At 35.8% G+C, this 26,324-nt stretch overlaps 3 protein-coding genes across 5 annotated transcripts; all 3 read left to right on the top strand.

Moving 5' to 3' along the window:
• Window positions 1-1,160: 1,160 nt before the first annotated feature.
• Window positions 1,161-2,389, top strand: LOC147473771 (mitochondrial carnitine/acylcarnitine carrier-like protein). Its single transcript, XM_086587086.1, is given in 3 exon segments — window positions 1,161-1,567; window positions 1,705-2,129; window positions 2,132-2,389. Coding segments are annotated over 3 exon segments (891 nt in total). The 5' UTR covers window positions 1,161-1,175; the 3' UTR covers window positions 2,206-2,389.
• Window positions 2,390-2,711: 322 nt separating this feature from the next.
• LOC147473770 (uncharacterized) lies at window positions 2,712-10,702 on the top strand. 2 transcript variants are annotated; one of them, XM_086587097.1, is made up of 9 exons: window positions 2,712-5,983; window positions 6,089-6,218; window positions 6,302-6,390; window positions 7,241-7,479; window positions 8,251-8,337; window positions 8,426-8,525; window positions 9,411-9,612; window positions 9,728-9,862; window positions 10,184-10,702. In XM_086587097.1, the coding sequence occupies exons 1-9, from the start codon at window positions 2,726-2,728 to the stop codon at window positions 10,201-10,203; spliced, it is 4,260 nt and encodes a 1,419-aa protein (XP_086443223.1). In that variant the 5' UTR covers window positions 2,712-2,725; the 3' UTR covers window positions 10,204-10,702. The 2 variants fall into 2 exon arrangements, with proteins under 2 accessions (XP_086443223.1, XP_086443222.1); XM_086587096.1 differs by having other exon boundaries at window positions 9,710-9,862.
• Window positions 10,703-17,006: 6,304 nt separating this feature from the next.
• On the top strand, window positions 17,007-25,083 carry LOC147473769 (putative sphingolipid transporter spinster homolog 2). 2 transcript variants are annotated; one of them, XM_086587079.1, is made up of 16 exons: window positions 17,007-17,253; window positions 17,334-17,465; window positions 17,536-17,637; window positions 17,709-17,813; window positions 17,929-18,004; window positions 18,380-18,454; window positions 19,048-19,150; window positions 19,239-19,304; window positions 19,868-19,943; window positions 20,748-20,845; window positions 21,129-21,205; window positions 21,312-21,425; window positions 21,516-21,635; window positions 23,078-23,206; window positions 23,757-23,835; window positions 24,654-25,083. In XM_086587079.1, the coding sequence occupies exons 1-16, from the start codon at window positions 17,195-17,197 to the stop codon at window positions 24,785-24,787; spliced, it is 1,545 nt and encodes a 514-aa protein (XP_086443205.1). In that variant the 5' UTR covers window positions 17,007-17,194; the 3' UTR covers window positions 24,788-25,083. The 2 variants fall into 2 exon arrangements, with proteins under 2 accessions (XP_086443205.1, XP_086443206.1); XM_086587080.1 differs by lacking the exons at window positions 23,078-23,206; window positions 23,757-23,835; window positions 24,654-25,083 and adding an exon at window positions 22,718-22,825 and having other exon boundaries at window positions 17,079-17,253.
• The last annotated feature ends 1,241 nt before the right edge of the window (window positions 25,084-26,324 follow it).

The following is a 26,324-nucleotide window of genomic DNA, read 5'->3' as shown; positions in this document are numbered from 1 at the left end:
TCTTTACGGCATTGTGGTATACTAGTTACTTAAAACTCGTCATAAGTTTTGAGTGTATTATGTGGACAATTCTTTCATCTGTCAATGGCTCATTACAAAAATCTCCTTCATCAACCTAATTTCATTTCAAACTTCCCCACATACTGTCAACATTTTGACAACAAAAATTTGGCACGTCTCATGTCGAACTTGTTTAAAATCCAATGTGATAGATTAAATGATTGATTTGGTGACGGGGCTATTATTTGTATGTATCACTTACTGTACTATCATAGTTTTACATACCGTGTTGTTGAAATGAGCTTTTATAAATACCAAGTCCCATATAAGGTTTCATTTCCTGAAGCAGAGCAATATATTCTTAAGTACGTATATTTACAATTACTGAAGCACACTATTCCATGATTATTATTCATCAAGAATAGATGATCTTGTGAGGTTCTGTTCATAGAAAATACATGATTTCATTGTAATTGGGGTTTATAATTACATATTGTGTTTCTTAGAAGCCTAAGTTACATATTGTGTTTCTTTACCTTAGAGGCTTAGACGAAGAATTTGGGTAATGATTAACATGGACTACTAATTTCTATAGCTTATCATTCCTGAATGCTACCTTTATGAAGCTTTCGATGTGTCCTTAGGATTCATAATACATGAGAATTGTCACGTGTCCCATATTATGCAATGCACTGTGTCATTCTCCATGCGGAGAAAACATTCAATCTCAAAATTGGAAGTACAAGTACCCAAGAAAGCATTCGTAATTTTGCACACATGGTTGTGTGACCCAATTTCCATCTGCCTTTTGTATCCTAATTCTTTGGCTTAGGTTCTAGCATTATTTCTTTTTGTAAAATATATCATTACTCCTTGATGTTGCCTGCATATGCGTACTCATTTTAATTGCAGAGCGCTATTCCATGATTCACTTTCTAACCTAAAGACTAAAGTCCTAAATAGGGTCGATACTGACAATTCTACTGAAATTAAAGGCCTACTGATAAATAGGGTCAATGCTGACAACTTTTTGTACCTCTTTAAACCTTGGGGAATTTCAAATTAATTTCTTCAGTTAAAAGTATTATCTTATTTTGAGAGCTCCTTTGTCTTAAAATTATAGAGAAAAATTATATTTTTGCTTTTCCGTTTGTCTCTAGATTTAGACATTGCAAATGGGGGATGTAGCCAAGGACCTGACTGCTGGGACCATTGGAGGGGCTGCACAGTTAATAGTTGGGCACCCTTTTGACACCATCAAGGTCAAGCTCCAAAGTCAGCCAGTTCCACTACCTGGCCAGCTTCCAAAATTTTCTGGAGCACTTGATGCTGTTAAGCAAACTATTGCAGCAGAAGGTCTAGGAGGCTTGTACAAAGGTATGGGGGCATCACTGGCCACAGTGGCAGCTTTCAATGCTGTCCTCTTTACGGTGAGGGGACAATTGGAGTCGTTGTTGAAGTCTGATCCTGGTGCTCGGCTTACAATTAACCAGCAGATTGCATGTGGGGCAGGTGCTGGAGTTGCAGTCTCCTTTCTAGCGTGTCCTACTGAGTTGATAAAATGCAGGTTGGTAGCTTCGCACCTACATTTCCCTTTTTCCTTTGATTGTGTTTCTCTGTGTGTGTGTGTGTTGGGGGGGGTGGAGGGGGTATTATGATTAAATCTAATTGAATCCTTTTCCTGCTTGGATTGGATGGACACAGGTTGCAAGCCCAAAGCGCTTTGGCAGATGTGAGTTCTTCTGGTGGGGGAGTGAAGTATGGTGGTCCGATGGATGTTGCTAAGCAGGTTCTAAGATCCGAAGGTGGTATGAGAGGCCTCTTCAAAGGCCTTGCTCCTACCTTTGCACGTGAAGTTCCTGGAAATGCTGCAATGTTTGGTGTCTATGAAGGTGTCAAGCAATTGATCGCGGGTGGACAAGACACTTCAGGGCTGGGGAGGGGGTCCATGATTGTTGCTGGAGGTTTGGCCGGAGCCGCATTTTGGTTTATGGTATACCCCACTGATGTTGTCAAGAGTGTGGTTCAAGTGGATAGTTACAAGAATCCCAAATTCTCTGGTTCCATTGATGCTTTTAAAAAGATTTTAGCGACAGAGGGAGTAAAAGGTCTATACAAAGGATTCGGTCCTGCATGGCCAGAAGCGTCCCAGCAAATGCAGCGTGCTTCTTGGCCTATGAGGTCACAAGATCAAGCTTGGGATGATTGAGTCCGTAGACTGATACTCCCTTTAAGTTTTTTGTCATCACTGGCCAAAGAAATTGGTTAAGATTACAAGTCTCTTTTCTTCTGTTTTTGGCTCACGGGCTATTCGTGGTCTTCCATTGTGAACGTTTTGTTGCCAAAATAACATGTTTCAATTAAAAAGGTTCTTATCACGGAGCTAAAATACCACTAGTCGATCAAACTTTTTAAGTCCAGATTCGGTTAACTAGATGCGTTTGACGGTGCGCAAAGTTTAGTTGTATGTTGATTAGAATTGTATCTTGATTGGGGATAATGTCCAGATTTTTAGTTGTTTTGAAGATGGAATTGCGAATAATCCGTGATTGTCTAATGAAACCAAGAGTTCTCATGACTTGGGAGTTACACTAAAACGTGGAAAACGATTACTAATAGGATACTTAATAGCAACCGACACTATTTCCCTATAAAAGAAAAGCAACATAGCAGGCTTTTGAACGTAAGAAGAAATAAAGCAAGAAATAAAATAAGAGTAGTGAAGATGAAAAAGATAGAAGAGAAAATATACCCAGTAGGAGCAGCATATTACGAGCTCCTGCATGTGATAGGAAAGGGAGGCTGTGCGTCTGTTTACCGAGCGTGTTGCCTACCTTTAGGAGAGGTAGTTGCCATTAAAGTCGTCAACTTGGAGGAGGAAGATGACTTCAAACTTATTACGAAGGAAGCACAGACGATGAAGCTGGTGAGACATCCCAACCTAGTCAGCGCATATTGTTCTTTTATCAAAGAGTCAGAGCTTTGGGTGGTGATGCCCTTGATGGATGCGGGATCTTGTTATCACGTAATGAAGTCTACCTATCCAGGGGGTATTCAAGAAGAAGCTGTCATTGCGAAATTTCTTTATGAAGCCTTAAAGGGTTTGGAGTATCTTCACCAAAACGGACTGATGCATCGAGATGTCAAGGCAGGTAATATTCTAGTTGATTCGTCTGGTGTTGTTAAGCTTGGGGACCTCGGATTTTCTACTAGCCTGCGACGAGGAAAAACTGTTTTGGGGACACCTTGTTGGATGGCGCCCGAGGTCATAGAGCAATCAGAAGGTTACGACCACAAGGCTGATATTTGGTCGTTTGGCATCACTGCTTTGGAGCTAGCCCATGGTCGTGCACCTTTCGCACAATATCCTCCTGTCGAAGTTTTTCTTAGGATTATCCGAGAAGAGCCGCCTCGACTAGATTCAAGCAAGAAGTTTTCCAAGTCTTTCAAGCAACTTGTTGCCATGTGTTTGGTCAAAGACCCCTCCAAACGACCGACAGCAACAGAGCTTTTGAAGCATTCCTTTTTTAAGAATCGGAAGCCTAATTTACGGTCAGTGTTAGAGAAGCTTTCTCCAACACTCAGGAAACGCCTGATTACAATAAAGACAGTAGCAGTTACACAAGATAAAATGGAGGACAGATCGCAGAACGAATACAAGAGGGGCATAAGGGATGTTTTAGTATTGGAGGTTGTTCGGGGAATGGATGGTAAAACCAATTCTACTTCAAATTTAGCTGAATTCGAAGAAGATGTTGATTTGAAGCCTGAAGGGGTTTGGACTAATTCAGAGGTTAAAAGAAGGAAACGTCGTTCTTCACAGGTTAAAAGAAGGAAATGTGGTGCTTCAGAGGAGGTTGTATCTGAAGGCCAGGTAGATTATACTTCAGGACCTATATTGCAGAATGTGGAAAAGCCAATTGTCTTGGCGGAGGTTGTATCTGAAGGCCACGTAGATTATACTTCAGGACCTATATTGCAGAATGAGGAAAAGCCAATTGTCTTGGTGGAGGTTGTATCTGAAGACCAGGTAGATTATACTTCAGGACCTATATTGCAGAATGAGGAAGAGCCAATTGTTTCGGAGAAGGTTGTATTGGAAGACCAGGTAGATTATAATTCAGGACATATATTGAAGAATGAGGAAAAGCCAATTGTTTCGGCTGTAACTTCGGATTCAAGTTCAGATGATCTTACTCAGTGGTTTAAAGATATGTTGATGCAAGATCAGGAGTGCTCAGCTAATATCATATCAGATAACTACCAGGATTCCAATTTAAAGAAACATGTAAATGTAGATGCAAATTGGCAACCCGCAGGAACTGATGTCCTTCCTGGAGCTGAGCAGTGTCCTGCTGCACTACTAAACTACATGAACGGTGGGAGTTGCAACCGAAAATCAAAAGATAACAATGACAATGCTACACTTACAGAGGCTAGACAGCATCTAGCAGCTCTGGGATGGAAGATAGAGTGTAGGAAAAATGAACTTGAAACCAAATCCAAGCCTTTCTTTCGTTACATTGCACAGGATGGGAAGACCATATATTCTCTCCGTAATGCCTGCGAACACCACTCCAAAGTTATAACAAATGTCAGGAATCTGATTCGTCATCAAAGTTTGGTTACTCTCCCTGATAAGCAGTTAGATTGCAACAACGCACTGGACTCTTTGTTAATCCTCGAGAAAAAAAAAGCTGAGGATGATTTTTCCCTGTGTGCACATAATCTTGATTTCGACCCTCCTGAAAGCAAGTTACCATCTTTAAATCCTGTTTCTGATGATGAAGACGCCATCGAAGCTGAGTATTGTCCAGAAGCTGTGACAGAATGGAATGAAATAGGGTCTGATAAAAGTAAGGTGAAACTGGTTAATGAGAGTCGAAGTACTAGAGATATGACTTTAAGAGCAAAGAAGCACCTCTTGGCTGTTGGGTGGAGATTGTGGTATATCAAAAAGATGAAAAATAAGCGCGAGTTGCGCTATACTTCACCAAAGGGCAAAACTTATATATCTCTTGTAAAAGCTTGCGAGGCATGCATTACATTAGGAATGCTTTATGCTAAACAAACACTGTGTGGCATGAATGGTAGTAAGAAAGTAAAAGATCCATTAAATAATGAGTTCTTTTCGTCGAAGACATGTGTTGAGGCTGAAAAAGGATCAATTCAAATGTGTGAAGAGAGTTATTTTGGACCATCTGGTTCGTCACAATCAGAAGAACATCTGCAGTTTGGTAATGCACATGAAAGTGAAATAGGAAGATGCCAGGAGTTGCAAAACAGCAGTCCTTGTCCTCTTGTATCTGGATTTGTTCATAATCCAACAAGTGAGCACCATCAAAGCAGCCAAGATGAAACAAAGGTAACCACTGCACGTGATAGAAGGTCTCGAAAACAAGTGAATCACAGTGGTCTTCCACGGAAACGAAAATTACAGAAATCATCTAAATCTCTAATCAAACGTGAAGCTAGTTTGGATGGTAGCTGCGAAACCCATATGCTGCGATCACACAAAAGAGCAAGAAAGATTCTGGAACCAAGCCCTGTGTACTACACCCCTCTTACAGTTCTCTCTCTTTTGATAGACAACAATGTGGTACCACCAAGGACAAAAGTCTATTACACAGGCAGAGAGTGCCCGCGTATGGTTGAAGGGAGGGTTTGTCAGGAAGGGATTAGGTGCAAATGTTGTAAAAAGGTTTTCAGTCTCAGCAAATTTGAAGCTCATGCTGGCAGTAAATCTCACCAACCAGCTGCAAATATTTTCTTGGAAGATGGCAGATCACTTTTGCAGTGCCAGAAGCAAATCATACAAGCTAACAATCTATATTGCTTTGCAGCAGAATCACGAGAGAGGGTCAAGAGAGATCGTAGTTGTGATATTAGTGATAATATATGTTCCCTGTGCCACTATGGAGGCGAACTAGTATTGTGTGATCAATGCCCATCTGCATTTCATTTGAGCTGCCTTGATTTAAATGTGAGTTCCTTGTTTTTCTTCGTCATTTGAAAATTTTAAGAATTCTGTTGTTGGATTTTGTTAGAAGAAATTGTTAAAGTGATTAAATTTTTTTTGTGATTGCAGGATTTGCCAGAAGGTCAATGGTTCTGCCCATCATGTCGATGTGGCATATGTAATCAAAGTGAGTTCAATGGAGACATTCAACAGTTCACTGAGAAGACAGTTTTATTATGTGATCAATGCGAGCGAGAATGTAAGCTTCATTCATATTTTTGTGTAGTGTAAGTTCAAATATTTTACGTGCTTTAATATTTGTCTGCCTTTGTTGTTTTGCAGATCATGTCGGGTGCACAAGGCAAAAACGTCCGGTGACGGCAGAAAGCTTTTCAAAAGGAAATTGGTTTTGCAGCGAAAAGTGTGAAAAGGTACTTAATAATATTGCATGTGTTTAGTATACATTTGGTGTGTTATATTGCATTCCTCTCCTCAGTGTCTGCTTTTTGTGAAAAAAAACCAATTGCAGTGAAGGAAATCCGTGCGTGAGATTTTTTTTTTATCTTCACTGCAAACTCCTTCTGAATGTTTTCTGCATGATCGCTGTTTTCCTTTCTGCATGTAATAGCATAAGCATGGAGCGACAGGAATCGGCTCCACATCATTTGCATCCAAATTATGCATAAACATCTGCATAGGAAGTTGAATTATTATGTGTAAAAATCTGTATAGGAAGTTGACTCTTCTGTTGTATTCTAGAGAACATCATATACTTACAAATACAAAATTATGCATAAACATCTGCATAGGAAGTTGAATTATTATGTGTAAAAATCTGTATAGGAAGTTGACTCTTCTGTTGTATTCTAGAGAACATCATATACTTACAAGTTACAAATACAAAATTAAATGCATCAACATTTATTTCATTTTGACATCTGTTGTTTGAACTAGTTTCATATTTTGGACCTTATGTGGTTCGAGTGTTACTCATTTATGTTCAGAATATGCTGCGTGCTGCGTGCTGCATGCATGTTTTGGGCACATAAAATCTAAAATCCATTTGTAATTGGTAATTGACTCAGATAGGTGTGCAAGTGATATTCAGACTTTATTAAGGGGAATTTTGGATGATCAATTTATTGTATATGTGAATGATTAATCTGCTGTGTGCCTATGTGCAATCGGCTCCTGGGAGATATAAATATTGACAAGATAGTCTTAAACTTTATTGTTTAGTTTTTTCTTGTTTTGTTGTGATAATCGATTTTCTTGTTGCAGATTTTTGTTGGCCTCCATCAGTTATTAGGGAAACCTATTGCAGCGGGTGATAATAGTTTAACGTGGACAATGTTGAAATCCTTCAAAGGTGATTCTCAAATTGCATCTGACAGCGAAACCACCATAGAACATCACTGCAAGCTTAATGTAGCACTTGGTGTGATGCATGAGTGCTTTGAGCCTGTTAAAGATTTGTACACCAAGAAAGATATCGTTGAAGATGTTGTATTCAATAAATGGTAAGACTTGTTTTTTACTTATAAATATCTTTGGAATCAAAATAAAATCTTTATGATACTTGTTTTTGTCAAATGAGATACTATGCAATTGGGATTTACATTTTGTAATTCTTGATTGTTATTTATGAAGTTTCTTGCTAATTCTTAGTTGTCCTAATCATTCCATATCTTGACATATACATGCATCATGCATGTCAGGTTATACTGTATAGTAGGCATTCACAATGTTCTTGATTTATTTATTAGGCATGTACTTGAACATTAACTTCAAGTTGTACATGTGCACTAGCTCTAAAGTTGACAGTTGCATCAATAAAGAAATAACCTGATAATGCTTACAGAAATAGAAGTAAAACCATGAATATTACGGTTACAAAGTCCCTAGACTTCAAAAAACAGAACTAGAGAAGATATTTCTCTGTCAAAGTTTGGTTGCTCATCTTCTTGCCTTGAGTTAATTATTGCGGTGCCTCGAGTCCTGTTTACACATTTCCTTGGAACACCGGTCGTCAGTTCAGTGCCAGTGGTCATGGTGATTCATGTTTGTATTCTTGGATGATATATAATCAACAACGTTTTTGCTTCTTTTCTTATTGTGTCCCGTTTGTGATGGTTAACATGATATATTTCATCACCAAATTTATCCTTGATTTCATATCAGCTTGATCAGATATGGTTTCTTGGTAGTTTTAATCTCTCAAATTCAGATTTTTTTTAGACTTTTCTATTTAATTTTTTTCCTATGATACTGATGCTGATTACCATGAATAGGTCAGAGCTGAAACGGCTGAACTTTTGGGGATTCTACACTGTACTTTTGGAGAAGGACGATGAACTGGTATCAGTAGCCTCAGTTAGGTATGCTTTACCAGTACCACGTTACTGTGAAATGATTTCGCTTTTCCTGAATTGACATGATCTGCATTTTTTCCTTTCTTTTCAATAGGATATATGGCGACAAGGTGGCAGAAGTGCCCTTGGTTGGTACGCGTTTCCAGTATCGTCAGAGAGGAATGTGCCGTATATTAATGGACGTGCTTGAAAAGGTAATGTTCTAAATAAAACATCAGTTTTAAATAATGACAACCGAGGTGGTAGTAAGACAAATATGTTAATTTGATATTCATGAGTTCATTCTGGCACAAGTTAAGAATAGACATTAGTCTCTTGTTCAGTATTGCAGCATATACGTGGTTGTTAGACATTAATTTGTGTGACGTCTCTTGTTCATTGTGTCTTAGTTGAGTGGATGATTGTTGATTAAAGGTTTATCTTGAAGTATGCTGGTCAAAACAAGCTGGGATTGTGGCATAATACATACTCTTTGCCCTCAACACTGGATGTTAGGTTAGATAGCGCTGTGAGAAAAGCGAATTTCAGGGAGTTGTATTATTGTTATTATTATATTTTAGTGATGTGTCGAGGGAGATCTTACTCAAATTCCTTTTTTAGGAACTAAACCAGAAGAAAATTCAACACCTAAAATCTTGGAGCTGAGATGCATATTTAAGTGAAATCTTAAGATACATGATTTAAATGAAAAATAAAGATGGTGTCAGACTCATGATAGTTGCAATTCTTTGGTTGTTTGTTCCAAGCACAGCCTAATTGAAACAGTGAATTCTCAAAGTTGGGAGAAGAGGGAAACATACAATTACTCCAGCACAAGGGACTTCATCGTGTGTTAACTCCTTTTGTTCAACCAAATGATCCAATAACCAAAACTGGACGGTTTTTGATCCAACACCTTGTCCAGTTATGGAACAAAATAATCCTGTTGGATACTTAATGATTTGTAAGATGTTGCATACTGCTGCTAACAAGGAAATATTTCCCACTTTCCTCTCGTATTTTATATTGCTCTTTCAAAACACAACAGTAAGGATTACTTATTAGCTAATACTAATGTTGTGTCTTTCTTTGCTGTTCAGAAACTCGCAGAATTAGGAGTGGAGAAACTAGTTCTGCCTGCTGTTCCACAAACTCTACATGCATGGACAACATCATTTGGATTTTCTAAGATGACAAGTTCTGAGAGGTTGACGTTCCTGGACTATACTTTCTTGGATTTTCAGGACACGACAATGTGTCAGAAAATCTTGAGGAAGGCACCTGAATCATTGGAGTTAACAGGTGTGTTGAATTCAACCATTGTTCTGGAAAAGCTGAAACAAAACCTAATATGTGTTTCGTTTTGAATTGAATTTGATATTAATCTGTATTGATTTAGTTTCTTCTTGCGTTGAAGAGGATGAATGCATCAGAGTTGGAGATGAGATCAATTTGACTTGTCAGGATAAACATGTCGTTTCTGAAGGAATTCAAGCAGAACATATCAAACAAAGTAAAGGTGTTGAGAATGCCATTAGCGTACCCCATTCACGTATGTTTTAAATTTTCATTCCTTCCAACCATTTTTTTTCTAACCTATATACCAATGAAGGGTGTTCTTGTCTAGGAGCTAATAAAACCCTGCATATCATAACATATACTTGTGTTCGTACTTCTCTTAAGACAGTTAATGTTACATTGATGATACATCTATGATTGAACTGTAAAACTTATTCTGTTGAATGTTTGCTGTGCTCAAATCCAATTATTTTTTACGCTTCTAGCTTCTCCATTTATATTCCCTGTTTTGTGCTTTGTTGGCACTTGGCACTACTTTTATGTTATCTCTGATACATGTTCATTCTTTCCACAGGTGATAATAGAGACTCTTGATTAGAAGTTTTGGTTAGAATATGTGCTGCAGCTATTTACAGAAGGTTATGTTAGCCTCTCTTTCACAATCTACCCCCACTGATTTCATGTACCGTAAGCGACGAGATCAATTTTCTTTTGAGGATTTTGACTAAACAAGAAAAAAGGCACCTTAAGGGCAAGCAGTTAAAGTACCGTGAGTGTAGGAGACAATTGGTGATAAGAGCTCATCAAACAGGTTATTGAGATCAATTTATCAAAATGGTACTTCAGCGATAACTGTATGATAAAAGACCCAATATGATACCATGCAGACTTGGACAATGGGATACGACTATCTGAGATGTGAGCAGAGAATGTAGTGGCAGTTATTGCAGTAGTTTTTACTAAAGGATTATTTGTAGATAGGCTTTTGTAAAGAGAGAGGGTTATAACCGGAGCTTGGTGTCAGTTCCACTTTTCTTGTAAATCTTGAACGTGATATATACATAGTTCTTTCGTTTGCACAGAATCTTTAAAGAGAAACGGAGATTTTATATTCGATGTAAGCTGTTGGCTTAAGATTATCCAGCAAACCAAACACCAGGCTGTATGGTAATGTCCAAAGTATATGCAACCTAACAGATCTAAGTGGGGAACTCAGGAAGGTCACATACAACATACGATGATCTCATATTCATCCTTTTACAGAAGAGATTTGCGTCATATACATGTACAGACAACTTACAAACCCTTGAGGCGTCAGTGAACAGGCACATTAACATTCCTTATGCAAATTGTAGCTTGTACATTTATACAGCTACGACGCAACAACAGTACATACATCGCTATAATCGCAAACTAAACCCGAAAAGAGCGAACCATGCCTGTTTTATTTTGATCTTATCAGCGGTATCTTGGATCCTACTTGCAACATTTAACAGGTGCATTATTGGGAATGAGTGGTGCAAATCAAACAGAGCACATCAACAGAGCCCCACTTGTTTAATTTTCAAGTTCAGTAAGCTCTTGTCATGACCCCACTGGGCATTGGATATCTCTTCAAATGAACCAATTTCACAGCAATAGCTAACAAAGTTGAACAACATACATTATTTAAGGAGGCATTTAAAAATCTTATAAGCAGTTGATATTTCAGGAACGACCCAGGTATTGAAACGACAGTTGAAGAGGATTAACGAGTCCAGAAGACCAATTTCATGTAGCGCCAGCTGCTTTTTTGGATCAAATATCCTTATCATTACATCCCATGCTTGTTGTTTTTTCTTAGGAGGACCTCCTAAATCATGTGCCATTTTGTTGCTAAATGTGAGTAAATGTCTAAATCAAAGTAATGTTCACTTATATGCACCTGCCTGCCTTATCTCCTAATGGTTAGTGCGAATAATAAAAGAAGAATGTATAACTATCTGTACAAGGGTACCGTAGTTCGTTGATGACGGATGAGAGAATGTTCTTGGATTGACGTTCTTCATAATCTTAACGATACCAATTATGACAACAATAATCATGTAATGTCCTTATTCCTCTTCGTTATAAGGGGCGGATCTATGAGTTGGCTGACCCGGGCAAACAATAAATACAGTGGTAACTGTTCAAAAAAAAAAAAAAAAAAAAAAAAAAAGTAGCCCCCCCCCTACTGTTGGAGAATCCTACATCCGCCCTTGGTTATTTGGGGGGATAAGTGGCACATCATGAAAACAATTCAACAGTTAGTGACATCGTCTTATCGCAACAATTACAAATCTTTGTGGCATGTGATTTGGACAAGGATTCCATTTGATCAGAATTTGCTAAATTAACTCGAAGCTAGATTCTGTTAATGCTTAAGCCGATTCTCCACTCATTTTCCAGGCATAGTGAGTCAGCTTAAGACGAGTGAGTCACGATCGATGACATATTGACCCATTCCTTTAGATTGCTGTTAATCTGTTGAAAGGAAAACTTCTTTAAAAGCCAACTTGCTCAAATTAAAGCCTCAAACTCATTAAGAAATTGAAGAAAAACATCTAGATCACCCCCTTATCTTGAATTCTTGATACACTCATACTAGCCTATTGCCTAAATGGTCCCTGTAACCATGGCGTGGTAAGTTGTTCACTCATTTCTCTATGCCCTAATTGCATGCACCATATTTTGTACGATCAGACTATAAATGATCATCCCTGAAATGCACTTCTTGTTTAACGAAAAAAATAGAAAAAGAAACGCTTTTTTCGCACGTAAGGATTGTATACTTATGCTCTCTAGGACAGGATAGATGATGTTCCCAGTGTGCTGTGATGGTGAAGAAAAGCACACAAAATCAATCATTCAAGGGAAGAATTATTTCAGTGCAAGAATTATTCACTCACTTTAATAGAAGGATATGATCCCGGACTATTTAAGGCGCCTCCCAAACAAACACAAGTTTAAAAAAGACAAAATAAATCGCGTATTGATCAAGAATATATGCCTTGTCATTGACCGCCTGAGCGCTTATTTGGATCCAAAAGAACATTCGGGGAGCTACACCTTCCTACAGCAGTCAAATGGCCAAAGGATTTTACTTCTTTTGTCTGCATTTTTTTTTTTAGTCCTGAAAGCATGCGAGAATATACCATCGATGGTTTGACTATAGCTCTGGATATAATTCACAAAGAGGGCTTCTGTATCAACCTCTCATCTTAGAGTCTCCTAGTTCACTCAGAAAATTATGTGCAAGAAGGGAGACATTGCAAATACCATCGATGGTTTGAAACTGTTTATTCAGAATTTCAGACACAATTCTTTATGTTACAGAAACAGTCTGAATTCCTAAAAGAGGATGTGTATAGCGCACCATAGATCATTAATGGTTCACTGCACGTTTGTTCATATCTGCCTGTAGTTTCTGTAGGCTACAAAGTTTAAGGTGATGGCTACCCGAGATTGCCTTGACACACATGATAGCGTACTCCCAATCTTTCCTACAGCCATTTGCCCAAATGAGAAGCCATGTTACTAAGTTTTATATAACTTAGTGACAGAGTTACAGAATTATTAGCTTGTAGGCCCGTGCATACGCACCCACTATTTTGAAAACATTTAGATTTTTTTTACAAAATTGGGACTACCATTTTAGTCGCTAATCCGTTTTAATTTTATAACAAATTGTTTTAAATTAAGTTTTAAAAACCCGTTTTTTCAATTGGGAAAGAAATTATGTTTTAATAGGAGAATGATTCCCAGATTTTCCCTTAATTTTCAATAGGGGAGGAATTCTGATTTTAATAGGAGAAGGATTCCCGCTTTAATTAGAAGTGCTAGAATTTGTTTTAATAGGAGAAGAATTTTCGTTATAATAGGAGAAGTTGTAAAAAAGGATTTCCGTTTTTCAAATATGAGAGAAATTTGTGTTTTAAAAACGGGAATCACACTTCTAAATTAAAATAGGATCCTTCCTTAAATTAAAAAACGGGTTTTAAAAACTTAATTAAAACAATTTGTTGATGAATTAAAACAGGTTGCGTGGGCGAAAATAGGAATCGATTTGTTAAAAATTTATTATAAATTGATGAAAAAAAAATCTAACAAAATTAAACGGGAATTACTAATCTTAAATGAGAATTATTTCCTATTGAAAAAAAAAATCTAACACTTCTAATTAAAACAGAAAATTTTCTCCTATTAAAAATGGGAATCACACTTCAAAATTAAAACAGGATCCCTCCTCAAATTAAAAAATGGGTTTTTAAAACTTAATTAAAACAATTTGTTGATGAATTAAAACAAGTTAACGGCGAAAATAGGATTCACAATTTGTTAAAAAATTTATATATGTATAGTTATGATTGTTGAAAAAAAAAAATTAACACTTCTAATTAAAACGGGAATCATTCTCCTTTTATAATGAGAATTCATTTCCTATTGAAAAAGAAAAATCTAACACTTCTAATTAAAACGGAAAATCGTAAATTAAAAGGGAATGCTAAATTAAAAGCAGGATCCCGACCCTCAAATTAAAAAACAGGGTTTTAAAACTTAATTAAAACAATTTGATGCAAATGTAGCGCGAAAATAGGAATCATGATTTGTTAAAAAATTTATATATGTATAGTTATGATTGTTGAAAAGAAAAATTCTAACACTTCTAATTAAAACGGGAATCATTCTCCTATTATAATGAGAATTCATTTCTAAAAAGAAAAATCTAGCACTTCTAATTAAAACGAAAAAATTAAAAAGCGGGAATCACATTTCTAAATTAAAAGCGGGATCCCTCCTCAAAATAAAAATTGGTTTTAAAAAAATTAAAACAATTTGTTGAATGAATTGAGTTAGGTTAACCTCGAAAATAGGAGTTGAGATTTGTTAAAAATTTATATATGTATAGTTAGTATAATTTTGAGCAAGTTTTTAAATTGGTGTTTATTCTTATCATAAAATCTTTTCTCAAGCGGGCCAATGATTCGCCCTAAACAACGCTTCTAGCTAGGATTCTAAGTACAGCTTGGAATTTATGTGGAATTTGATAAAAAAAAAAAACGAAAGCAATTCAAAAAGTAGTTCCAAGATGATGGAACAAACAGTCCATTATTAAACAATATAAATGAAGTTGAAACTCATCTTTTCATCTTAAGATTGTGAAAGTTATGCTCTTTTTTAATCGATTGTAGCATGTCTAGTGAAGATTTTAGGCTTATATAATGAAATTTGGTCTTTGTGTGACTCCTTTTAATGATATAATATTAAAATATAATAGTTATGCAATATTTGCCTTAAATATTTTTCAAAAAAAATATAAGGCAACGGAGTTTGTGCAAATACCAAAGACCATCAAATGTAACCAAATTGGGGACCTGGGGTATAATTTAGTTCAATGGATTAAGGAAATTAAAACTAGATAAGTTCCATTGATCTCTAAATAGAAGTTTAGGATAATTTAATCACGAGGCAAAATATCTTCTTGTGTACAAACTACAAATGGATCCTAGAAGTTGGAAACACAAACCCCAAATTGGATAATTATAAAGAAAAATCGATGGAAGGTGAATACCACTTGTCACAAACGATGGAAGGTGAACCCATTCTTGGGAATTCAAGAGAAACAAATGAGTAATTGCTAGGCGCGATATGGATGCTAAAAATTTGTTTTCATCTCAACATTATGCAATCTCTTTAAAAATAACGTTGTTTTGGTAGAATAACTAATGGGAAATTAGAAATTGGATGCAAGTCAATGAAAGTGGTAATATGGAATAAGATGGAACAGAGAAGGGGTAACTCTTGGTGGATAGCATTTACATCAAACAAACCTAAAATAATAATTTGGCAATGTGGGGATAAGGTGTATCGTCGGGGCGGTTTTAAACTATAGCAAAAAAAATAATTAATCAAAGGGCCCAAATATCCTAGCCCACCTACACTCCTAAGTCTATTATTGTTTTATTGTGAAAAAAAAAAAAATTGGTATTTGTTTTTCATTTATTTAAATCCAATTAGATAAACGGTTTAACATTGGAAAATTGGAAATTAGAAAATCACATTAAACTTCTTTGTTTTCCTAGCGTTTTTGCCTCTCCAATAAATAATCAGCACGCTTCCATAACTAATTAAACTTCTTCAACAAAGATAACAATTTATCAAATTGAAGCCAAAATGTAAATAAATAAAATTTGGTTTTTTTTCATAAGTTTAATAACTCACAACTTTAAAATTGTGAAATTTGATGTGTTTGAGGAAATTTTGATGCTTCCATTTTTTATTCTTCAAAGAGGTATTTAAGTTTTAAGACTTTAAAGATATTTCGTATATGAGTATTTGCTTTTTTGTAGCGTTGTTTTTTCTCAATAACGACATACTCCATTACAAAAAAACAATACTATTCAATATAGATCATACAAATACAAATGTAAATTTTAACAAAATTGCGCTGCAAGCCTCTTTTCTTGTTATATGTTTGCCATTCAAAAAAAAGAAAATGGTATAGAGAATTTTTACAATAATAATTATTTTTTAAATTTTTTGTTATAAAAAATAAAATTGTGGGGGTATTACTTTCAAGAAAGAAAAAAGATCTATGCTATCAATTTTGGATATATTATCCGATTAAATTTTTGTTAAAAAAAAAAAATTCAATTAGAAAATGTTTTCAATTTTACAATAATTGTTTTTAAATTTTTGTTATAAAAAAAAAAAATGTTTGTGGGGAGACTATTCAAAAAGAAAAAAGAAAATTGATCAATTAATTGTTATTTATCGAGATTTTGTTAAAAAAAAATTTCTTACTATTCAAAAAAAAAAAAAAATAATTATTGAAAATTTCGGTTCCTCATCCAAAATTTTTGTTAAATAAATTAAATTATTGGATTCTTAAACCGTGTAATTAATAATTTTAATAGAAACCCAGCCCTTGTGCATCAATAACAAAACTTTTAAGAGTTTTTGCAGTATGTTAATGGGTCTTGTTTTTTCATATGTTGGGATCTTGTTTAAAGTTAAATATCTCAAATTATTTCGTTTTATCTTTGGGGATTTTTTTCTACAATAAATTGTTATTATCTATTATCACTTCTCAATTTCCTTATTCTTTTAAATATTTAACGTAATTTTTGTGTTTGACATATCTGTAGTACTTCAAAATTAAACTAGTTATATGTGATTATGAGAATTTGATATTTTTTGTTGTATCTCAGATCATTGTTTATAAATATTTGGTATGATTATACTATTATATATTTTGAAAACGTCAAATATATACATCCGATATAACCCGCCTCGACCGACGAGCTTCGAAAACCGATTTTAACGGCTTAGATTCAGATGCATAAATGATATAGTAAGAAAATAAAAGAAAAGAAAAGAAAAAGAGTAGGGCAAATATAAAATTTGTATAATAAGCGAGTCATGAAACTGTTTGGTGGGACCGCGCCACACCAACTAATCAGATTTGAGGACGAACCAAACTCAATCGCTGATTCTAACAACGAACGTATATATATATTTGACCGTTAATTTTGAACACCAACTCTTTCTGCCTGCTGAAGCAACCATGTCGACAACTCTGGAAACGGATTCGGCCTCGAATCCATCATGGTTCACTCCCAAGAGGTATTCATCTCTTTCCCTCAACACCCTTTCTCTCCAATTCTGAAAAAGAACCAAACTTTATATCTAAATTTTCCTTGCAGGTTACTTGTTATCTTCTGCCTCATTAACATGTTAAACTATATTGATCGAGGAGTCATTGCAAGCAATGGTGTCAATGGAAGTCTTGCAACCTGTACTGATACCGGTGTATGCACTGCCGGTACTGGAATCCAGTAAGTTTTATTTTAATGCCATTGGCTAAAATCAATGGTTCTGTTACTTATATTATTTTGTTGTTTGCAGAGGAGAGTTTAAATTAACTTATTTTCAAGATGGAATTTTATCATCTGCTTTCATGGTTGGTCTTTTGGTGTCGTCTCCTGTATTTGCATCGTTAGCAAAGAGGCAAGTATAAAATTTTCCATTCTCTTTGGGCTTTAGGTGGCCATTGTGAATTATGTGTTTCCTTTTTGCAGTTACAATCCTTTTAGGCTGATTGGAGTTGGATTGTCTGTTTGGACTTTTGCTACTGCTGGTTGCGGCGCTTCCTTTGATTTTTGGTCGATTGCAATATTCAGAATGTAAGTATTAGCATGTATAGGTGATTTTGATTTTGGAAAGTTTAAATATCATCCAGTGTGTTAAAAGTAAATTTTTTGAATAATAAATACTGACTATGCATATGCTGTCTTATAGGCTTGTTGGTGTTGGTGAGGCCTCATTTATAAGTCTTGCAGCTCCATTTATTGATGACAATGCCCCTGCTGCTCAGGTCTTAATTCTGTTTTTTTCAGAAACAATTGCAATTGTGTTGATTGTTCAAAGTTTACTGTTTGGCCTTTTGACACTCAAGGATAAATTTTGATTTTTTAATTCAATTCTTGACATGTAGTTGGCATACAAAGCACACTTGCTATCATATTCCTTTATAGTGTCATGGCTTAGGCCTAGGATTCTCCTGCATTTAGATATGCTATCCAGTTTCTTTCCAGCCGCTGCCTCTGATTCTCCAGCCTTTAAAAAATAATATCTTATTGGAAGATATCCCCCCCCCCCTTCTGTGCATGCTCTCTTTATTTTAAGCTTGACCATGCCTTTTATCTCTAATTCGTATGTCGTATCTTTCTCTTTCCTGTGATTGTTGCAGAAAACAGCGTGGCTTGCACTTTTTTACATGTGTATACCCACTGGAATTGCAGTTGGCTATGTCTATGGTGGATTGGTAAGCAATTTAATATGATGAACGTTTTGGTCTTCATCTAGGAATTTTGATTACTAATCCTTCTGTCTTCTTGAACAGATCTAGTTTTCTTCTATAATTTGTCTTAGTTAAAATATGAATTGTCGATAAAAAGATTTAGTTTCCTCTGTAATGCACACAATACAGACTTCCATTAGAGTTTTGTTTTACTAATGGAGAGTTATTTGGGAGCTAATATGAAGTGAATAACATCAAACGTGGATTTGTAACCAATGATTAATCTGGATCACAGAAGGATCATACCTGCCATAGGTATTCAAAACATTTAGCACTTTTCCTTACCTGATTAATATTGCAGCAAATGGGTATGTTATTTCACCGACTTTATATAAATCTAGAGAATATAAAAAGTCTCCTCTATCTTTTGAAACATGCTATGAATTAAATTATATCTAGGGAATTGAGAGGAAGCAATTTGTCAGATTATAAAAGAATTTATTGCATCAATAAATTGTTGTCAATAGCTGTATTTGGGGCCACCCTTTTGATATGTTGTTTGTTTAAGAAAAGAAAGGTTATTAATCACTCTTTAACTGTTTCCTTTTGTGTATTAGGTTGGTGGTAATTCTAACTGGCGATATGCATTCTTTGGCGAGGCCATTCTGATGCTTCCTTTTACTGTTTTAGGCTTTGTCATGAAACCTTTGCAGTTGAAAGGTGAATGTCTTGTCATGTTACTATAAAATTTCATTTCTCCTGGTCCAGTGAACAGGTCCAAGTAGTTCTTAACAAATTGTAAATTCAGGTTTTGGTTTTGCTGACTCGAGGAAAGCTCTGACATCTGCAAAGACAATTGATCCTGATGTTGGAGGTACTTATATATGCATCCCCTTTAGATTGATTTACCGTTTAGAGGACTCTCGTACTGAAAGCCTCTAAACATATCTTGTACAGCATGCTTTTTGGTAGGTTTCCATTTGTTATAATTTTAGGGAATGTAATAGCCTTTCTAACAAGTTTTAGATGAGTGGTATCCCTAAATGGTGCATGTTAGGATCGGCAAGTATTGTGCTTTGATTATTTTGAATGTTTTCACCTATACCAAAACAAAAAATCTTTAGTTAATCTTATTATCTGTCAGTCTGATTAAAAATTCAGTATAACTCCTCCCCTCTACAATGTCTAGTTCCACCTTTGGTTCTAACAGCATTAGAAAGGACAGAGACTCACATTCCAAAACAGCCATAGGTGGCGCACATCATTAACATTCATTTTATTTTACTATAGTTCAATACTTGCATTCATGAACTTATTACTCTTTACATTACAATTTTATACTGAATTTCATTGCTTTTAGTGACTGCATCTGTAAAGGCAAGTGCTACTTGACATTAATGCCTTTCTCGCTACTTTATAATCATATTCTCGTTGCAGATGTTGCAGTTATAGAAGTTTCAAATAGCATGGGTGGAAATGAAGAGTTCAATCAGTACACCTCAAAGAAGACTTGGTGAGGGCCATCCTCTCAGACTTCTGTTTATTTACCATTACAATTTTGGGCAGCTTAGGATTTTATTTGAAGCTATGAGAGCACCATCAACCAGCCCCCTTCCCCCACCCTTCTCTCTCTCTTATTTTACATGCTATATTCATTAATGAGATTGTCTGTGCTGTATGAATGCATGTGTGTGTGTGTGTGTGAAAGCATGAATGTGTATTTATCAATACAGTATAAGCTAAGTTACATCGACATGAATACATGTGTCCATATCCGACACGGATATGAAGTGTCTGACACGGGGAAATATAAAAGAAGGGGTATATCTCATACAATATGTGTCCGTTTGCGTCCGACACGGACACCTGGATATGTATCTGACACGGATTATTTTTTGAATATGGTGTGTCCATGTAACATGGAATATAAGCATGTAAATTACCACTGTTTATGCACTAACACCACACATATGGGTCCCACATTGAGATGAGTTTGGGGGGGGGGTTGTGGAGAATCTTCACCACGTATCATGGATTCCACGTTTGACGTGCTCAGAAATATAAGAGCAACCTGAATTAGGACACTCTCCATCACGAGGGAATGAATCCTCACCAAAATTAGCTCTTTAACTCATGTCCATGTGGCTGTTATGAAATCATGTTAATGGATCAGTGGAAAACAGTGTGAAAATGATTTTTTCTGTAGCAGGTATATCTGAAGTGAACATAACACCATCATACGAACATTAGTCTTGATACCCAGAGTGACCTCTGATATTATGATAACTGACTCTGGTGGCTCTTTTGTCAACGGCAGGCCAAAGGTCTCATTGGACTTTACGGGTCAGCTTTCAAGATTTTGGAAAGATACGAAAGTGCTCTTGTTTGATAAGGTTTACATCGTCAATGTTCTAGGTATTTTGGCAATAAATATAGCTACGTTCTTTGTTGCAACTTTCTTTGGTGTAGAGGGTTTGCGAGTCAATGGAAGTTTCTAATTCACTGGATCATGTCTGGTTTAGCTAGTTTTTATAGATTGTCCTGCTATAAATTTTTTTTTTTTCTTCAACTTTTGGTTGATATACTTATGTATTAAAACTCAAATAATCTTCTTGAATTATTGGTTTTCTTAGTCTTTTCACCTTCTTATGTTACATATTCTTATTATTTTCTTTTGTTGATGAAATGTCTGTCTCAGGTTACATAGCATACAACTTTGTCATAGGAGCGTATTCATATTGGGGGCCTAAGGCTGGTTATGACATCTACCATATGGTAAGCTGTAGCATCTAGCATACCATTGGTTACATTTTATTGCACACCCTGCACCATCCCCAACCCAATTTATCCATTTGTCTTGCTGAATTGGGCTTCATCACAGAATAATCCAGATTTAGTGTTTGGAGGGGTCACTATTGTCTGTGGGATTGTGGGAACACTAGCTGGAGGCTATATTCTTGACTCTATTGACTCCACAATTTCGAATGCTTTCAAGGTTAGTGGAATTTTGTCAGAAGGTTGTGTTTTCTGATTATGATTTTTGGGCTTTGAGAGAACTTTATTATCCTTTGTGATTCCTCTGCAGCTGCTTTCTGGAGCAACATTTCTGGGTGCAATATTTTGCTTTAGTGCCTTTTGTTCAAGGAACTTGTATGGCTTCCTCGTTCTTTTCTCAATTGGCGAATTGCTCGTCTTTGCCACACAGGTATTACTTTAATCAATTGTAAAATGAAGAAAAGAAAATAGAAAAAAGCATGTCCAAAACTTGGCTGTTTCATTCCATATTGCAGCCGTAATTTGTTGCAGGTTTATGTTGTAATAGTTGCAGTTTAATAGCATGACGTATAATATTTGAATCTTGTATTGTATAATAACTGTCAAGAAGCTGTCCTTCCCGTCCCTTTAGTTTAAAACATTTAAGTTTTGAATTTAAGAGTTCTATTGAATTGTAATATATTGGCAATAGTAGATACTCTATAGAGAGGCAAATCTATGTCACCTTCCAAAGATCCAACATTTAATTCTTGTTGTACAGTTCTTCCAGGTTTTATGTCCTTAATTAGAAGATGTGCCAAATAAGGAGGATAGAGTCTATCACCTACTGCCCTCTATTGAAAACTGAAACCGGTGAGCAGCCATATAGTTAAAGAGTTTGGTAGTTGTCTGATAATTTTGTTCAAAAGAAGACTAGGCACAAAGTTAGTCCTACAAATGTGTCATTCCCTCTTATGGTCTGTTGATTGGATTTGGCGAAAAATGAGGAAAAGAAAACTGGACTTGGCAAAAGCTGCCCCATGGCCCATGGAGGGGAATATTCAAACTCCAGTTGAAGTCCTCCTAGTCCAAAAAAATCTGTTCACTCGAAGTCACCCCACCCTATCCAACCACCTTCCTTGCACAAACGCCAAGTGAGAGCTTTTTCCCATTTCGTGATGTCACCAATCGGGACTTCAGTTCCAATTGACTGTCTTATAAGATATCACTGTCCTGGGATATTTATTTTGATACTCCTTTAAGATGACTTTCTATTCAGAAAATATCTCTCTACTTTGGTAATTTGATGCTCACGGACTCTGAATATAGTGAACTGGGGGATGCTGATATAAATGCGCATACCATTTTTTAGAGTAGTTATGCGTTGACATATTCACTGATCTATTTACTTCAGAGCAACTGAGTTCTATTCTTGTATTGTTTAACTTCACCTGTTTCTCGGTTGTACTATTGTCCTTTGGAGAACTATGATCTTCTTCTTGATATCAAGACTAATCAAAATTTTACTTACAGGCTCCTGTAAACTATGTGTGTCTCCATTGTGTTAAGCCAAATATGAGACCTCTATCAGTGGCTATGTCTCCGTTTATTTTGATACTCCTTTAAGATGACTTTCTATTTAGAAAATATCTCTACTTTGGTAATTTAATGCTCATGGACTCTGAATATAGTAAACTGGGGGATGCTGATATAAATTGCGCATACCATTTTCTAGAGTAGTTTTGCATTGACGTACTCACTGTTCTATTTACTTCAGAGCAACTGAGTTCGATTCTTGTATTGTTTAACTTCACTTGTTTCTCGGTTCTACTATTGTCCTTTGGAGAACTATGATCTTCTTGATACCAAGACTAATCAAAATGTTACTTACAGGCTCCTGTAAATTATGTTTGTCTCCATTGTGTTAAGCCAAATATGAGACCTCTATCAATGGCTATGTCTACTGTTTCCATCCATATCTTTGGTGATGTTCCATCATCACCACTTGTTGGGACCCTCCAGGTTAGTGTTACTGTTTTCTGTACATTCTTTAATACTTAATTTATGACAAATCAAAATCCCATTTACAATATCTTTCTTCAGTATATCTCTGCTTTCTCGCACAATTCTGGTTTTGTACTTGACCTTGGCTTCTACTTTTACATAGAATATAACCTTGAACGTTGAAGTTCAAAATCACCATTTAGAGTGTAAACCTTATTGCACACCTTTACTTCTCCACTATGAATGATATTTACATGAATATATTGTACATTAAATTCCCAATGAAATCTGAGAAGTACAATATTAACAAGTATCCAAGCAGAAGTCAGCATGACAGCATTGACTATGCTAATCATAGTTATAGAGCCATTGAATTGACAACATGCCAGTTGCTTTGTCATTTTCTTAGTATGTTGCAGTAAAGTTATTGGCTAGAAGAACAACGCGGAAAATCTTAATTCAGTTCTCATGGCCTATTTTTTTAACATTTGAAATGTGAAATTCTTGTCACGTTTGAAATAATCAGAATCTGAACTATATTGCCACTATTTGGTCAAACTTTTTGCAGGATTATGTTAACAACTGGAGGGAGAGTGCTCTGATTCTTACAAGTGTTCTGTTCCTCTCAGCTGGCATATGGTTTATAGGTAAGTTGTACTTATTAATTAATTTACTTCCATATTGTAACTGCACCTGAACTAAGTCAGTGCATATTCACGAGGCTCACGGGTTAAAAACCTGAAATGTATCATTATTGACTATAAATTTCTAACTAATGTGGAATTTGGTTGAAAAAATTATTAGACAAATCGACTTGACAATTGGAACCAAGTTGAAAACTATCTTTGCAACCATTGAAAGATAAGCATCAATATATTAGGGTGACAGGGCCCCTCTGATCCTGAAGGGGTTTTAGAATAACAACAGTGCATTTGGCAGAACCAGGGGACTCATGTTGATGATGGAAGAAGTGAACAAGTCATTTCTAGGTTTTTATGGAAAGTATTTTTAGTTTGCCCATGCTAGGTTTTAGAGTTTTAGTTTTGGATATTTAAGTTTCATCCTTGGAAAGGAAGAAAAATTGGACTTGGGAGTGCTTCATTCAGAGTGATGGAGAAGAGATATAAGATGGAAAAATTACTTTTTTGCTCATTTGTCTTGTGAACAAAACATTGCTGTGCTACTAGTGAGGCAACACTAGCGTGTGGGTTGAAGAAACTAATCGATGTGGATAAAAGTATTGCCTTGGTTTAAGCCTCACTTTTGTGATATATTTATAAATATATATATTTTGTATCCTTTTCCTTCCCTTTTCAATAGTGAGCTGAAATGCAAGTATGCAACAAGCCAACAAGTGTCCTTATACTACACCAACAATTACATTCTGACATTCTTTAAACACAAATTTATATCACCAATACCTCGTATACTTCTTAACCATTGTTATTTTCCTTTCTTTTGGTAGGAGTTTTCCTACACTCCGTGGACAAATTTGATGAAGATAGTCGGCGTCAGTTGGCCACAACAGAAAGTGAGGACTTAAGGCTATTGCTTGAAGAAAAATTAATGGAAACTCCAGATGAACCAGTCAACTCATAAATTAACAAAATGTGGATTTTGCTATGCTCCTGATTTGAGTCCAGAATGGTGTTCTACTTGTGTATGTAGAATATGTTACAGATGTAATTATTATGTCTTGAGTTCTTAACCGTGGAATATGTACAGAAGTTCAAAACACAAAAGCATTACTTTGAAGGTGTACTGTATAGTTTCAGCAATTGACTCTGTAAGTTTTTCCTCCAAAAGTTCAACTGCTGTAAAAACTAGTATTTCAAATACGGAATACATTCAATCTAGTTCCCATTGGAAGTAATTTCTATACCCAGTTTCCTTTTTGTTTTCCTGTCCTAAGTAGCAATGCTTGATTGCACAATTTTTATTTTTTTTGCGGAATTTCTTGTGTATATATGGTAGAAATAAATTAGAGGATGCATACATGGTAAACAAAAAACTCGAGAATATCTTGTAATACACACTTGAGTTCTCCATTTATAGCAGCTTCTCTTTCCAGTTCAATCAATATTTTCCAAACATTGAATGTTCAATGGTTACCAGTTGAAAATATTGTAAAATATTTTGGTTTTGGTAAGTATAGTAAGCATGCATGCATGATAATCACGAAAAAGTTTGTTGCATGATAGAAGCATATTTCCACTTCCCGCTTCTTACTCTTATATTTTCAAAACTATCAAGCTCCCTCTCTCACACGTCTCTCCTTAAACCCTCCTCAAACCCTCTTAAGACTGTAACCAACTTTTGCCTTGATCATAAATGGCTACACCATGCAAACGACAGACTAAACCATCGAAAGGGATCAATGAGACTTTCTGTTCGTCTATGAAAAGACAGAAATCTTCTGCTAATACTATCATTACTGGTGAGCTAATAGAAGAAAGACAGTTAAAACCAATGAAGCCAAGAACAACAATGAATAGGAAGAAAAGGCAGTGGATTAGTGCCTCGATGGAATGCAACAGATCATGTGGATTTGTTGGTGAGCCTATTTCTAGTTTTGAAGCCAGAGGAACATGGTCACACAGATATGAAGCGAAGAAGGTCGTTTTTCGCTGTGATGTTTTAAGTCTTGTGGTTTTCGATTTACTTTTGTTGTCATTTGTTTCTTTCTTAGGTACCAAAGAAGAAGGGGGATGAAGAACAAGTGCTTGCAAGTTGCCATTATAAACAAGCAGAGGTTGATGGCACCATTTATATAAAAGCAGAGGTTGCTTCGATATCAATGGCTATATATAAAAGCATAGACAAAGCTATAGAATTGGGTAGAGTCTGGAAAAGCTGGAAGAGCATTTCAGAAAAACTTGGTTCACTGGAAGATCAAGACAGTGAGAGGTAATCAAGCATTCGACTGGATCATCTTCACAAGGACGATATTTGGATGATTGGGTTTAGCAAGTTTGTTAGATTCTGCTAGTGTTGTTCTAATGGGGAATCCACCTGTATGGATGTCCACTATTGAGAGAAAGCTTGTATTTGAGTATTGGATTGTCCAAATACTCATCAATTCTTTTGTATTTTCTTTTCTTTTTTTATCTTTTTAATATATTTAACTTACCCAAAA

The sequence above is a fragment of the Coptis chinensis genome, unplaced genomic scaffold, assembly GCF_015680905.1.
Source record: "Coptis chinensis isolate HL-2020 unplaced genomic scaffold, ASM1568090v1 utg1828_pilon_pilon, whole genome shotgun sequence".
In the NCBI taxonomy this organism is placed as follows: domain Eukaryota; kingdom Viridiplantae; phylum Streptophyta; class Magnoliopsida; order Ranunculales; family Ranunculaceae; genus Coptis; species Coptis chinensis.
The sequence above is the reverse complement of the archived record's forward strand: the minus strand, read 5'-3'. Positions and strand labels throughout refer to the sequence as shown.